We start from the raw sequence: 16791 nt of genomic DNA, 5'->3' as shown, positions 1-16791 counted from the left end.
AGCATGCCTTTGACCTTGACAGGTCATTGGCGTGCAGGGAGGATCCTCAGGGTTCATCACGCCGCCACGCGACCACATTACTATGAATTATGATTTAAAAAAACTCTTAACGATCAGACCGCATGTGATATTATTAGGATGAATGTCACATTGTGTTTGCTTATTTGACCTTTTATTTACATTTGCATCGTCTTTCAATGTGCAACAAATAATATGTCATAAAAGTTTGACATTCGTGCGCGTGTGCGTGCGCGTAGAACTATGTTTACAATGCACTCGTCCAAATCTGCCCCCCCCCCTCCCCCGCACTTGCTCGACAGGCTGAAATTGGATGCAACCTGTAAGACGCGACCGGGGGGAGAATTAAATAAAAAGCACACACACACACACTCGCTGGCGGATGCGCGCACACGCACGGAGATCGGCGTGTTTTTGCGCCAGGCTGGAGAGAAAAGACGCGGGATGTGCCAGCCGCCGGAGGAGGGGGGACAAATTGCTCCTCGTCTGGCCGCCCAAAGACGCTCCGGCGCCGGCGTGTAGTGTCGGAGGCTCCGTGGCGCTACTGGCGTGAATGTCAGTCGTTCGGCTACGTCTTGACATCGGCGTGATTTGACGGGGGGTGCGGGGGCGATACAGGGAGACACGGCGACACCACGCAGGGGAGACGTGAGAGGCTCCGTGGCCGGGGTCCCCCTCATCGTGTCCGGCATGCCGCCACTGCTGCAGCTCGTTGACCGCCTGACGCCTGCGGGCTGCTGAGAGGAAGAGGCTCGCACACGCACGCACGCTCGCACGCACGGACATGGCTTTGTCTTAACGACATGACGCATTGCTGTCACCGCCACGGCGCGGGAAGGGACACGAAGTGAGGAATCGAACAACTGCAGGGGAAGATGGCGCCCACCAAGCCCAGCATCCAGCAGGAGCACGCGCGCAGAGAACGGTAACGCGCGGCGCGAGTCAGTCATGACCACCGCGCCTTTTGATCGGGAGGCGCGTGCGTGTGGCAGTGTTTTGACTGTGGTGTGTGTGTGTGCGCGCGTGTGCGTTTGCACCTTGACGTGCACGCGTGCACGTGTAGTCTGAGATGAGCAACAGTGGTGTGTGTGTGTGTGTGTGTGTGTGTGTGTGTGTAAGAAGTTTTTAGTACAGAGGCATGCACGTGAATGCGCCTGAGCAGAGGTCACGTGACTTCTCTGATTGTTTATCTTCTATATAGTATCTATCTCCTCATTTATTTGATGCATATTATTTATTGTATATAGGCTACAATATTCATTACACATATACGTATATACTATTCATTTTGCATATATATTATTTTATTATTTTATATAGGTGCATATATAATAAATCATCTCTATCAATCAAATCATATATACTGTATGATAAATAATGTGTACAAGAAGCAATGTAAGATCAATATAGCTCATAAGAAAGATCATATACTGTATAAATCATGTATATAAGACAGATATGTACAACAAATGATGTATATAAGAAAAATACGACTTATCTTATGTACACTTGATCTGATTTACATCTGATCTGATGTCCATTATTTCCCCTGTACATGATCTTATATGCATGTTTTTTCTTATATACATAATTTATCTTATATACATTATTTCTTGTATACATTCTTTATCTTATATACACGGTTCATCCGATATACATGATGTATTTTTTCTATAATTGACTTTTTGGACATGATTTATGCACTATTGTTCTTATATACATATCTTAGATACGTTAGTCACCTGTTGACTGTTAGCTTAATTGTAGCGGCAGGGTGAGGCTTATCAATGAGACGTACGCCAGCTTGCTGGGGCTGTTTTTTAAAACGATAGTCATGGTTCTTACTTGTCTTTGGAGTACGTGTCCACCTGATGGTGTAAATTGTCCTTGGTCCTGTCATGAGTCTGTCCTACGTGTTCCAGAATGCAGAGTTTGTGGCCTCTTTCACACGAGTGGTGTCCCTTAAACAATAATCCCGTCAGTACACTTCAATACGAATACTGCGTACCACTCAGTACCCGAGTGTGGGGATTTTTTGACAGTGTATTACTGTCCCAAATCCTTTAATCTTTACACTAGTGCCGTCGAGAGATTAAAGAAATGAGGGATTAATTAATTATGACCTATGATCTAATTAATCTCTCTTTTAATCTAACTGCGGAAAGCTCTCACCTTGAGTGATTTTCATTTAAAATATGACATTATTGTGGCAAATGTAAATATTGATACACTGTATGAGGAAACCGTGCCTCATGAGCAGACATGAAGAGATGTAGTGGGAACCATTTCCATTCAGCTCTATTTGAGATTAGACCCAAGTGCTGCCTGTGACTTTTAGTTTTGAACACCAGGGGGGATTATTGCTGCAAGCAGGAGAATCCCAATGCATAAAACACCTTTTATAAACAGTAAAGTTAGAGACCGTGATATTTATTTGTAATTTCATTTGCCTCTTCATTGAAAAACTGAAAAAAGAATCATGTCCGAGACTGGAGAAGAAGGAGGAAGTGACGTTACTTTGAGAACCTGGCTTAATTTCAGAGAAAAAGTAGCTTTGGGACAAAAAATCAGTGAATTTGCTTTGTGAATGGTGAACGGTGAATGTGTGGGAATCCACTGGATATCCTACGACAGTATCAGGTATAATCATGATATCATTTGTTGTGCAGCCCTAGTTAGGCGTTAGCAGGATATCACAATAGTATTTCAAATGATTTGGCACAGAAGCTGTTAATAATTTCTGGTGCATTTGATGATCCATACGAGAAACAGGTGACGCGTGTAGCAGCACGTTGTGTATTGTGCATGCACGGCGGTGAAGGAGTTAAACCTGAAGCAGGTGATGGAGTTAGTCAGGTGCATGCGGCGTTGTGACACGCAGACGTTTTTATTTTTCCGCGGTGTAACCTCGACACCGACATCTGTCGTTACCGCGGCGCCGTGGATCATTTTGTTCCGGCTGGCTGAGGACGCCTCCCTCGCCGGCCCGCCGCTTTTATGGCCTCCACTTTAACAAGGCGACACCTGCTCCGCTGCAGATGACGCTTGCTGCTGAGGAGCGCCGGGCCCGCAAAGATGGCGGCCGTCCAGGGGAATTCTGGGATGTTCGCTAGGTGTGCACATTGCCTGTGATGACGAACAACAAGCGACAATAATCACAGAGGGGAGTTTCTGCAAATATTTCATGGTATGTTTTTATGGGACAACACTAAAGAAACGATACTTTGTACAATGTAAAGTAGTCAGTGTACAGCTGGGATAACGGTAAATTTGTCATGTGACGTGTTAGTGTTACATTGTGTGAATGGGGAACATCTGAGTTAAATTTGGTGTTACCTATTGATCACTGGGCGTTTAACTAGCCACTTCATGACAAAGATGTCCTCGGCTATAGGAAGACTGAGCTATTCTACAGACGATGGACATGGATTAGTGGAACCATGTCCTGTGGCCGTTATGTACGGTGGAGGGAGTGTCCTGTATAATAATAATAATAATAATAATGGATTCGGTTTTAGATAGTGATTTTCAAGGTACTCACATTGATTTGAAGCCATCATTCATTGACACCTCAGTCACACACTGGTGCTGATACTGTATATCTGTAGCCACAGCTGCCCTGAGGTTGTCTGATTTGCACCAATTTTCACCTCCGACCACCACCAGACATTTATAAACCATAGTGGTTGAAGTGCCTTGCCCAGGGACATAACAACTGTAACTGGGTGGAGTGAGGATCAAATCGCCAACCTCCCAGTTTGTGGACAATCTGCTTTACCTCCTGAGACGAGAGAGTGATGTTTGAACTGCTAAGTTGCGAGTGTATGGGGCTGCATGAGTGCTGCCGGCACCGGGGAGCACAGTTCATTGAGGGAGGCGTGAATGCCAACATGTATTGTGACTTACTGAAGCACCGTCGCTTGGGAAACTGATCCTAGGCCAGGATTCTAGCATGATAAAGACCCCAAACTCACCGCAGAGACGACCACTTGCACAAGTTGAGGGTGAAGGTGATGGACCTAAACCTTCCTGAGCATCTGCAGATACCGTGTACTGTATCTGATGGTAATGGACTACACTGTGAAAAGTCACACACTCAGGAACTAAGTACACAGTGTACGCAGTATTCTGTACATACTGAAGTGTGAGCTTAGATGGGTGATGTTGCTGGGATGCTGTGATGCTGCCTCAGTGCAGGACAAAAAAACAAGGATGAAGATCAGTTCAAGGTTCCGACTGTGACACGAGTCAGAGAAAAGGTCAAAATGCCGCACCGGACGAACAGCCGTTAGCATATGCGTGATGTTGGAGATGTTAGAGAGCACAGAGTGGACGGGGGGGGGGCCACAAGTGGAAGGGAAGCTCTACACTGGAGCTCACTGGCTCAGCTTGACTTCATGTTCATATCGTTTCAAAGCATGGAGATGAGTGGTTAGGGCGCAGGCCACACAGCTAGGAGACCCAGGTTTGATTCCCCGCTCAGGCATCTCTTGCTTATCCTCACAAGGGTTGCGGGGGTGCTGGAGCCTATCCCAGCTGTCTTGGGGCGAGAGACGGGGTCCACCCTGGACTGGTGGCCAGCCAATCCCAGGGCACATATAGACAACCGTAGTACCCGGAGAAAACCCACACATGCGGGGAGAACAAACTCCGCACAGAGATGCTGGAGGGTGGAATCGACTTTCAGTCTCCTAGCTGTGTGGCCTGCGCACTAACCACTCGACCGCCGTGCAGCCCACCAGCAATAACAAAATACATAAAAGCTAGTAATTAAATAAAAAAAAACAATGTATGCTTATTTGGCATAACGAGTTAGCGGTGTTTATAATGTATATTGTTATTGTGTCAGAATGACTAAATATATGACATAAATTTAGGCTGATAATTCATGAACAATATGTGCCAATATATGTGTTGTTATTGTTGCGGTAAATTAGGTTTAATCACATAAATGTCACTTTAAATACATCAGACAACATCATAGTCTTATTTACATCTGGCTATGGCGCTTGGACATGACATTTTTATGGACGCTGTTGGGAAAAGTGAAGAAAAAAACATGGACAGCAAGACAAATATGTTTAGAAATACAAAAAAACTGCAAATGTTTATCTTTTTAAAACATAAAACCATATGTGTTGGATCCTGAATACGATCCAGAAGTAGAGACTGTACAGTCAATTGGAAGACTTAGCAAATGAGTAAACCCTTTGGAGAGCAACTGGAAAAGTGGTTAGGAGCTACTGGTAACTTCTGGTTTGGGACCAATGACTTACCGTGTATGAACCTACCGTGGTATCGAACTGTAGGTCCATCGTTAGAAATATGGTCATTACACGTTTTTAGCGGGGCTACCGTGTTTAAAAAAAAACTTGAATAGACCCACTGACCTTGGTGGTAAAAAGACTATTAGCAACTCCAGACATCGCTGAGGTAACACTCACCACGCTTCCTGTATGCGCACTATATAGTGCTACACAGACAACTGCTTCTGTTCCACAGTTAGGACTCTTAGAAATTGTTACTTGCGGTTTGCTCTTCTGACTCCGACACGACCAAGTTAGGCTTCATCGATAGCCTGCCTGATGCTCGCCTGGTCCCCGTCCACCCGGAGAAACATGTAAACAGAGCGAAGCAGAGATGGGGGAGGGCATGCCCATATGAGGAAGTCCAGATTGCGGTGGTTGAACATGAGAACACAACATTTATATTCATTCAGAAAAGTGGACCAAGCATAATGGGTCCCCTTTAAGGCCATCACCTGGAAGAGTCACAGCTAAAATTGCCTGTCAGAAGAAGAAAAGTGTAGGTTGTGTGTAGTGGACCGTGTGTGTAGCGGACCGTGTGTGTAGCGGACCGTGTGTGTTGTCCAGGGAACTATTTAGTGTTTGTGTGTTTGTTTTGCTCCGAGTCCACTAAAGCTTTTCCTGGCAGCAGCAACAGTGGTTCAGATCTTGGCAGATTTCATCATCTTATCTTCAAACCGCTTGCAGGTGTGTGTGTGGGGGGGGGGGGGGGGGGGGGGGGGGCTAAAAGCATTGGAGTTGAGCGTGCACGTGTGTGAAGTGCACTTAAAAAAAAATCAGTGTCTAAAACGCTGACGAGTACATTTAAAATTCTTGACTAATCATTAAAAGGAGGGGCGATTGTACTGGTGAAATGTCATGTATTTGTACACCCCACATATGCAGTATTACTGTAGAGGAGCGATCGCAATCACAGTTGTTAGCCCAATTCCCTGCAATGCAAAGAGGCACATATTGGGTATGTGAACAACCCAAATACATATACTATAGCTGAAGGAGGAGCGATTGCAATCAGTGCATGTGTTTACATATTTGTATCCATTTGGTCCGCCCAATCCGCGGCAACCAACACACACACACACACACACATGCACACACACACAGCCCAAGTATATTATCGTAGATGAGCAATCGCAATCAGAGCTCCACCGCCAGTTCCATCAATCGGCGTGTTTATGTCAATGCCAAGGAGAAACACCGATATATTTTTTATGGATAGTTGTGGTAGAAACATCAAAGAGCGTCCGACGATCCCACGTCAGCGGCGTCCCTGAATGCCTCACGCAGACTCCCGGCGGCGTGATGGCGTCTGCATGTTGATGGATAGTTTGTCTGGCCGTCGTGTGAGAAATGACGGCAAACGCTGCCCACCAGGATGCGAATCAATCCTCAGAGTGGCGCTTTGTCTCAGCCAGAAAGTGTACACATTTGTCTGTAATTCATCTTTTAATTTCTGCCGTCGTTCATCCGTCATCCTCGCCCTCCAACGCTACGCTCACCGACGGCCTCCAATCCGACGCGCCATCTGCTGCTCGCCTCCCCCTTCTCCACCCCCCTCCAGGCAGTTTTGGCTGAGCTGCTGCAGCGTGCGGATCCATTTCTGGAGGCATTTGAGCCCCGATAGGCATCTGGAGAAGACCAAATTAATTTCCAGGTAGAGAGCGAGGAAGCGAGTGGGGGTGGAGGAGGAGGAGGAGGAGGACAGGCTTCATAGCCAAGATTCCGCTATCAGCAAGATGATGGCGTTGACGACTGAAAGAGGCTGTGACATCAAGTGTTGGACAAACACCGTTTAGTAGCGGTTGCAGCAATTTAGGGGCTGCATCCATCAGAGGATTTTGTCCCCTCGACATACGGAGGAGACGCCTTCAGAGGCGCAGCCAAAATCAGTCAAGCCTTCTGGAGAGTTCTGGCTTCCTGGGCAATGTTCGCATCTTTATCGTTACATGTCGGCTTTGCACACATTTAAATCATTTTTAAGTGACACCCTGGACTGGTGGCCAGCCAATCCCAGGGCACATATAGACAAACAACCATTCACACTCACATTCATACCGATGGACAATTTGGAGTGGCTAATTAACCTAGCATGTTTTTGGAATGTGGGAGGAAACCGGAGTACCTGGAGAAAAGCCACGCATGCACGGGGAGAACATGCAAACTCCACACAGAGATGGCCGAGGGTGGGATTGAAAGATTCCTGATTTAAGATTCATAATTCCACATCCCCACAAATTTGCAGATTCATGATCACTAGAAATGTTTTTGTTTGTGGGAAAATGGAAGAAAAGCTCAGTTTTCGTGCTAGCCTGATGACCAGGCTAAAGGTTAGACCACATTTGTAAACAGAGGTGGAGACAGTCACTATGTTTACATGCAGTCAGTATTCCGGTTCAGCTCAATTTCGGAATAATGCATTTACATGCCTGAGCAGACAGGGTTATTCCTGGATGCGTGGTCTTTGTAAACAATCGGCAACGCACGCACGGACAACGTCATGACGCAATACTTGTCATTTACGCTTCTTCCTGTATCCAAAACAAAAGCAACACCAGCAAGGCGTACGATGAACAACCCGGGTCCCGGCTAGTAGTTGCCTTTCTTCCTGCTATGGTTTCCTCCTTGCTCCAGTTTTACGTGCCGCCATGTTTTCAAATTCAATACTTCCTGTCAAAGACCCAAGATTCCTTTTCGAATTTTGACAGGGATATCCCGATATACACTACCGCTCAAAAGTTTGGGATCACTTGGAAATTTTTTGTCCAGTCTGAGATATGGCTTTTTCTTGACAGTCCTGCTATGAAGTCCAGCATCCTGAAGTCGGCGCTTCACTGTTGATACCGACACTGGTGATTGACGGCTACTATTTAGTGACGACCTGTGAGGCGTCTTTGTTTTAAACTACACACTCTCTGATATTTGTCTTCTTGTGTAGCGTTTTTCTGTCCTTGTTAGACCCAGTTTGTGCTGCTCTCTGAAGGGAGTAGATAACAGCATGGTAAGAGATTTTAGTTTTAGATTAGATTTTTAGATGGCTTTTCTAATCATCTATTAGCCTTATAAAATGATGAACTTGGATTAGCAGCCATACCAGGAGATTGATGCAGAGGACTGACAGTTGTTCATAGTAGGCCTCGATGCAAAAACATACATCTTTCTTTGAAAATCATCTCATTCATTTTAATTGTTTGTGAAATGGATACAAATGTTTGTGAAATGGAGAAAAAAAAATTGTGAAATGCAGGAAATTTTGTTTTTGTTTGGAAAACAAAAAAAATTGCAAGCGAAATTTGCACACTTTTGAGTGGTAGTGTACATGACCCAATATTCAGGTTAGAAAAGGAGAAACCCAAGGGGAATAAACTTGCAGTGTTTGGTCCCTCCATGGGAGAATTTGACACTCTTGTTTTAGACCGCGACTGATTCCATCTGTGCTATCCATTATCATTCATGAAAGCTGAGTATCTATATATTTCATACTGTAAAATATGTTTAAAAAGTGTGTTTAGGGCTTAAACCTTGTGCGCTCATTGGCTTCTATTGTCGTGAATGAACACTGGCAATTAAAGAGAGAAGGAGTGGCGTACAATGGCATAATTCAGACTTCCGTGTCCAAAATCGAGTTTTACTGGCTGTCAATTCTGGAAGGTAACCCCTGCAAATGGTTCTACTCCCGGATGACATTCTCTATCAAGCAACGTCCAATGTTGTACTCCGCCAGTCTGTGATGACTTGGTGTCAAAGATCCAAGCGTCCCCCGCCTCCTGTTGACTTTCATTCGGTGACGGAAATTCCTGTCAGCTCAAGTGGGAATTGGACAGTCTGAGACAGAAAGAGGCAGAGGAGTGAATCAAACGCACCCGCCGGCTGGATGAGTCTCTCTCAGAGCCTGGAGGAGTGTTTGTTTTGTGTCACTGGAGGAGATTGACGTGCGGAGTGTCCGCATAGCACACGTTGTCTTTTATTTTGACATTTCATCTCCCTCCATTTGTCAAAGCGTGTGCAGATAGGGCTAGCGTGGCGCTTGTGCTGCTACATGAATAAAAGGCATATTTGTATGCAGTCAGAGGCTCCGCCCCCTTACGGCAGAGGTTGGTAGGAGGTGTTTTCATGGCAGGAAGTTGAGTGTTAAAGCGATGATGCCCTCGTTGGCTGCTTTCTTGGTGTTGTGAAGCTCAACACGTAGAAGAAAACCAAAATCACTTTGTTTGTTGTTGTTGTTGTTGTTGTTGTTGTTGTTGTTGTTGTTGTTGTTGTTGCGATTAGAGCAGATTGTTTTTGTGCAGACGAGCACGTAAAGACTGTCATCAGAGAAGGAAGGTAGAGAAGGTAGAGACCATACCGACTCCTTCTTTGGCAGCACAACGCATACCAAGCTTCTTTGGTCGTAACCGTGGCAACAGTTTGTCACCAGACAACAATACCTATACATTCCCTGCATGGACTCACGGAAAAACGTCCACAGCTTTGCCTCCTTGTCTTGTTCCCGTCTGTCTTCTTCCTTGTCTCCTTCTCCTGTGTCCTTAGCTCCTCTTCCTTGCCCAGCCTCCTGGTGTCTCCTCCTGGTAGACAAAGTGTGTAATCAGCTCAGAGCTGCTGACTGTGCAACCTCGCGCCTCACTGCTAATGTCTACCTGTCCTTGAACACACACTTCAATTATGCCACGCCTTAAAAACACACACTCACAATACACGATATACTACGTAAATACTGCATATGTACTCGCAATTTTACTTTTCATATTTCTGTTTGGCTTTTTTTCTGACATTCTATGATATTCTATTTAGGGCTCTGTGATTGACAGGCGATCAGTTCATGACGCCGGACCCCGCCTCTCGATCATGAGGCAAACATTTTTTATTCTTCTTTGTTTAACTCTGGGTTCAATTCCACCCTCGGCCATCTCTGTGTGGAGTTTGCATGTTCTCCCCGTGCATGCGTGGCTTTTCTCCGGGTACTCCGGTTTCCTCCCACATTCCAAAAACATGCTAGGTTAATTAGCCACTCCAAATTGTCCATAGGTATGAATGTGAGTGTGAATGGTTGTTTGTCTATATGTGCCCTGGGATTGGCTGGCGACCAGTCCTCTCGCCCCAAGACAGCTGGGATAGGCTCCAGCACCTCCTTGACCCTGATGAGGATAAGCGGTAGAAAATGAATGAATGTTTAACTTTGCCGTCATATTAGCAACAATATTGTGAAGATGCTAATTAATTAACATTGATTTATCCGTTAGGGTAGAGTTACAGCTGAGGAGGTGGAGCCTATCCCACTGACCTTTGACCGGTTCCCAGCCAATCACAGGACATATATAAACATAAAAAGAAGCCACTAGTCGACCATGATTGGTACTGAACGTAAACAAAAATGTTCCCAATGCTTTTGGATGCATGGGAGCGTCGGCCATGTTTGCCATTGTTGGGTCCAGTCGGGTGGATGCTGGGTGTCAGTGACGTAAAATACAGTAAAGCTTCTCATACGTGATGATAAACAAACTGCTGAGGAGGATAATGAGATGATAAACCCGGGTGTGTGTGGAGTGTGGAGCAGGTGCTCCCACGTTTGATTGTGCAGCTGCTCGCATTGTTGCATTCATCCCAGGAGGAATCATTTGGAAATTCCATTTTGTCCACTTTGTCCGTCCACTTTCCGGTACAGGTGTTCACTACTGTCGTGTGTGTGTGTGTGTGTGTGTGTGTGTGTGTGTGTGTGGATGCAGCGTCATCACGGCATGATGCAGGCTCTCATTACCTCTCATCGCCTCTTTGACCCCGTGTGGTCACCTGAGCGATGAAGAGGCGAGTGTAAAATGGTTATTGATTATTCCGGCGAAGGCGCAGAGCGAGGAAGAGGAGGGTTTGCTCACCCCGGAGGAATGCTGACACTTTAGAGAGCGCACACACACACGCAAACACAAACACACACACAAACTAAACCAGGGGTGGGCAAACTACGGCCCGGGGGCCACATCCGGCCCGCCAAGTGTTTGAATACGGCCCGCCCAATCTTTCCAAAGTATTTCATTTAAAGTCAACATACAACCTGGCATCATGGCCTGAGCCAACCTTTGGATGGTTTTATCAATTTCCTTTTTTGACATGGTCTGTTGTTTACAAAGTGCTCCTGAAAAAAGGGACACAAGCACATAATAATAATTATTATTATTATTAGATTGTTATTAGATTATTAGATCATTATAATAATTATTAGAACTATTATGATTATTATAATTATTATATTAATTATATATAATATTATTGTTATATTTGCATATTTTACATAATAATAATATAATAATTATTATTTAAATTTTATTGTAATTATTATAATATTTTATTATTTTTAAAATATTTAAATATAAATATAAAATAATAAATAATAATAGCAGATTGCATGACAATTTTACAGATACAATAATACCAGGTGGACTGTTACGTGTAAAATATATAGTCTGCCCCCCCCCCCCCCCCGTAAATTTTGTCATATCAATGCGGCCCACCCCTGAACTAAACAAAGCATGGAGGATGATCAGCTCTCATTCTCTGCTCATCCCAATGCCACGGCAAGTAGCCCCCCCACTGGTGATGTCATCTGGATTAGATGTACCTGGGAGACATCAAACCTTCCTTATCAGTTTGGTATGAAATTCATGTTTTTATCAGTTATTATTACTCTATTTATCAGTGTTCGTGTCAAACTTGACCAAGATGTGGTCATGCAAAATACACATTTTCATCTGGAGGTACTACAAAATTCATTTTCACATATAGACAAACAACCATTCACACTCACATTCATACCTATGGACAATTTGGAGTGGCCAATTAACCTAGCATGTTTTTGGAATGTACCCGGTAGCAGAGAATCGAACCCAGGTCTTCCCGATGTGGTCAACATGCTAACCACACGTATGTATGTATGTACATCTAAATGAATGTCAACCTCTGCAGACCAAGTGAGACTTTGGTACGGCCTTGTAGACGCAAGTCTCTCTGATTGCCGTGTTGCATTCAGGTTCCCCCAGGTTGAATCTCACACACACACACACACACACAAACATGTGTGTGTGTGTGTGACATTATTGCAGACATCTGGTTGCTTCTCTGCTCTCACACTCCGAATCCCCATAAAGTTGGAATTTATTCAAGTTGCGCAGTGGTGACATTTGAACTCTGCTGGCTCCAAATTACGAAGGCGACACTTGTGGCATTTAACGCAAAGACACACACACAAACACACATACACACATACACACACGTACACACATACTGGGATACAACAACAACAACAACACCTCAGCTTAACAAAGGTTAAGTGTTGCTTGTGTTTTCCTTCCAATTTAGGCAACATAGGACAGTGTTCCCGCAGGACTGCAATTTATTTTTGGTGGAGGATTCGGGGGGGTGGGGGATGGGGGGGGTGTTAGGGGGTACATGGTATTGTTGCCTAATTTTCATAATGGACCGTGACGTATGTGCATGTCATTTTTATGGATGCTGGGGGCCAAAAACATGAAAAGCAAAACAAATATGTTTAGCAGTACAAATGTTGCTTATATTGTGTTATTGTTTTACGTTACAAGCAGGGCGGAGTTGCCTGTGTGTGCTTTTAGATGGGGGGGGGGGGGCACAGTAGCACCTTTGAGAAGAGTGATACATGCTTTTCTGTTGACGTCCAATAAAAAGGGTTGTGAATACATAACTAACTAATTATAACTAAATTAGAGACATAGTTGCTACGCTTAACTTTCATTTTGGCGGGCCCAAGTATTTATATTTATATTTATATTTATATTTATATTTATATTTATATTTATATTTATATTTATATTTATATTTATATTTATATTTATATTTATATTTATATTTATATTTATATTTATATTTATATTTATATATGTTTATGGAATGTATGTAAGAAACACTGATTGCACTCTTGTTGTCATGGTTACAAGGCAAACTGACTAACGGGAAGCAACCTGCTGGAGGAAAGAGATGGGAGGCAAAACCTGCTGTGAATGTGGTCAGCGTGAAGGTGGGGGTTGGGGGGGTTGGGGGGGGTGGGGGGGGGTTCACTAGTGGAACAAATTGAAAGTCAAGCTCGTATCAATCACAGTGAAGCCTTTCTCCGTCGGCGCACACACACACACACACACACAAACATCGTTAGCTGTACATCCGCTAATGACACCGTAATTGTTTGTTTTATTCCGAGTACACACACATTCATGTTGTTGTTGTTGTGGTGGACTTGGACCATCAGCTTTTTGGTTTCTGTTCCTTCCCCGATCTGGATTCCAACCCAGATCTTTGAGATCTCCTAACTGTGTGGCCTACATGCTAACCACTCGACCACCGTGCGGTTGATAATGAGAAAAGTCTGAATTTTTATCGAAAATGGTAACGTTTTGATTTCATTTATTGGGAAACCTGCCAACAAATTTTCATGTTTGATTTCAAATATCATTAAAGTTTTTGAAGTTTCTTTTCTTTCTGACGGTTGAATTCTTTCTTCTGTAGTCACAATTTACTCGGCATTATACTCACACACACTCACACACACACACATGCAACCTGATACACCTGCAGTGTGTGTGTGCGTGTGCGTGTGTTGTTGTTAATTGGAGTGTGAGGTCCATGACAGCTATCAGCAGCTGCTTCTCGACATTAATGAGAATGATAGCAGCTTTAAAAAGTCTGTTCCACACTCTGACCAAACTCATTAACACTCACTCCTCTTCCTCCTCTCCCTCGCTCCCTCTCGCCTCCTTCCTGTCCGTCTTCCTGTCGTCTCCTCCTCGTCACTCCAAGCCAGCGCCTCAACTCGCTTTGACGCTTTTTGGGTGTCTTTGGAAGATCTTAGCGAAACGTAGAAGGACTGCAATCTATTGGTGGCAATGAGAAGTGGAAGGGAGTGGCTGTGATGCATTTGCATGTCATCGTTTATGGACTACAAATACGCTTTCTGATGTTTTTTTTTAACATCAGACGAGCGAGACGAGCGAGAGGCTCCTCCAGGACCTGCTGCTCGTTGAGAAGAGCGCTAACCGCTTCCATGTCGGATTCTCTGTTGGAAAGTCCGCCATCTTTACATGTTTATGTCTTGGTTTCATTGATGAGGTGTTAAGATGATATGCTTTTTTGGTGGTCCTTGAATGCACCACAGTTATGAAACACAAAGGTGAAACCTGACATGATTAAGACAAATTCATACATGTTGGCGGAGGCTGCAAGTCCTCCCTGACCCCCCCACCCCACCCCCCCGCCATCTTTACATGTTTATGTCTTGGTTTCATTGATGATTCTGTCAGGTATTAAGATGATAAACTTTTTTGGTGGTCCTTGAATGCACCACAGTTATGAAACACAAAGGTGAAACCTTACATGAGTAAGACAAATTCATACATGTTGGCGGGGCGGCAATAATAATGAAAGTCCTCCCTGCCCCCTGCCCCCCCCCATCATATTTACATGTTTATGTCTTGGTTTCATTGATGAGGTGTTAAGATGATATGCTTTTTTGGTGGTCCTTGAATGCACCACAGTTATGAAACACAAAGGTGAAACCTTACATGAGTAAGACAAATTCATACATGTTGGCGGGGGCGGCAATAATAATGAAAGTCCTCCCTGCCCCCTGCCCCCCCCCGTCATATTTACATGTTTATGTCTTGGTTTCATTGATGAGATGTTAAGATGATATGCTTTTTTGGTGGTCCTTGAATGCACCACAGTTATGAAACACAAACCTTACATGAGTAAGACAAATTCATACATGTTGGCGGGGGCTGCAAGTCCTCCCTGACCCCCCCACCCCACCCCCACCCCACCGCCATCTTTACATGTTTATGTCTTGGTTTCATTGAAGATTCTGTCAGGTATTAAGATGATAAACTTTTTTGGTGGTCCTTGAATGCACCACAGTTATGAAACACAAAGGTGAAACCTTACATGAGTAAGACAAATTCATACATGTTGGCGGGGGCTGCAAGTCCTCCTTGACCCCCCACCCCCACCCCCCCGCCATCTTTACATGTTTATGTCTTGGTTTCATTGATGAGGTATTAAGATGATATGCTTTTTTGGTGGTCCTTGAATGCACCACAGTTATGAAACACAAACCTTACATGAGTAAGACAAATTCATACATGTTGGCGGGGGCTGCAAGTCCTCCCTGACCCCCCCGCCCCCAACCCCCTGCCATCTTTACATGTTTATGTCTTGGTTTCATTGATGAGGTGTTAAGATGATACACTTTTTTGGTGGTCCTTGAATGCACCACAGTTATGAAACACAAAGGTGAAACCTGACACGAGTAAGACAAATTCATACATGTTGGCGGGGGCTGCAATAATAATGAAAGTCCTCCCTGCCCCCCCCCCTGGTCCCCCATGGGGGATCTTTACTGTAAGCCTTACAGTAAACTTGACCTTAGATTAACTTAAATCCCCGTCAAGATAACCTCAGTCTAACTTGAACCTGAACTCAAGCATATTAGAACCTGTCCTCCATTAGTTGTAGATTCTGTCAGGTGTTAAGATGATACACTTTTTTGGTGGTCCTTGAATGCACCACAGTTATGAAACACAAAGGTGAAACCTGACACGAGTAAGACATACATGTTGGCGGGGGCTGCAATAATAATGAAAGTCCTACCTCCCCACCCTTGACAATCCCCCCCCCCCCCGTAAGCCTTACAGTAAACTTGACCTTAAATTAACTTAAATCCCCGTCAAGATAACCTCAGTCTAACTTGAACCTGAACTCAAGCATATTAGAACCTGTCCTCCATTAGTTGTCCCTTTTTTGTTGTAAAGTAGGCTCCTACAATGTGACCCCCCACCCCCCACACAGCCTTTTCTCTTTCAATTACATGTCTTTCTCTTTCGCTGTCATTCTTTTCCTTCCTTCCTTCAGGCCTTTTTTATGTATATGTGGGTCAATGGCGTACACACACACACACACACACAGTCCGCCCCCCCAGCGTGTGATGGCGGCGTGCTAAATTAAATGTAGAGCTATATGTTGCCACCATCCAGATGACAAATGACGTGTGGTAATCGTCTTAGCGCTGATAGCAGCCGTAGCCCCCGGCAACACACACACACACACACACACACACACACACACACACACACATATGCTGTCATTGCTGTGTGTTTGTTTTGTTTGACTGCATTTGTCCTCTATTCTATCAACATCCAGGAACATATGTCAGCCGTGTGTGTGTGTGTGTGTGCGTGTGTGTGTGTGTGTGTGTGTGTGTGCGTGTGCGTGCGTGTGTGTGTGTGTTAGCTCATATTAGCCGTCCCTGTAATAGTAACATGTCTATTTACATGCCATTTGTGCTTTCATGTATGTACATATATTTCTCCCGCACATTTCGTGTTTTACCCACTTCAAGTGCATGTGTGTGTGCGCGTGCACGTGAGTGCGTAATAGCCAGCAGCCTGAGCAGTGGCAGTAA

General features: G+C 44.6%; 1 protein-coding gene across 2 annotated transcripts in view; it reads left to right on the top strand.

The window, feature by feature from the left end:
• npas3 (neuronal PAS domain protein 3) overlaps window positions 1-16791 on the top strand; it is a 139080-nt gene that overhangs the window by 1781 nt on the left and 120508 nt on the right. The window contains exon 1 of one of the 2 annotated variants that reach the window (XM_058090367.2): window positions 328-943. The exons of the other annotated variant lie outside the window; for it this stretch is intronic. Within the exon in view, the coding sequence (XP_057946350.2) occupies window positions 894-943 (50 nt within the window). The 5' untranslated portion in view covers window positions 328-893. Of the gene's footprint in view, window positions 1-327; window positions 944-16791 lie in introns of those variants that run through there. 2 annotated transcript variants of the gene reach the window in all.

The sequence above is a fragment of the Doryrhamphus excisus genome, linkage group LG14, assembly GCF_037039965.1.
Source record: "Doryrhamphus excisus strain RoL-2023G ecotype Guam linkage group LG14, RoL_Dexc_Guam_v1.1, whole genome shotgun sequence".
Taxonomy (NCBI): Eukaryota; Metazoa; Chordata; class Actinopteri; order Syngnathiformes; family Syngnathidae; genus Doryrhamphus; species Doryrhamphus excisus.
Note: the sequence above shows the minus strand (reverse complement) of the source record. Positions and strands in the feature narration are given on the sequence as shown.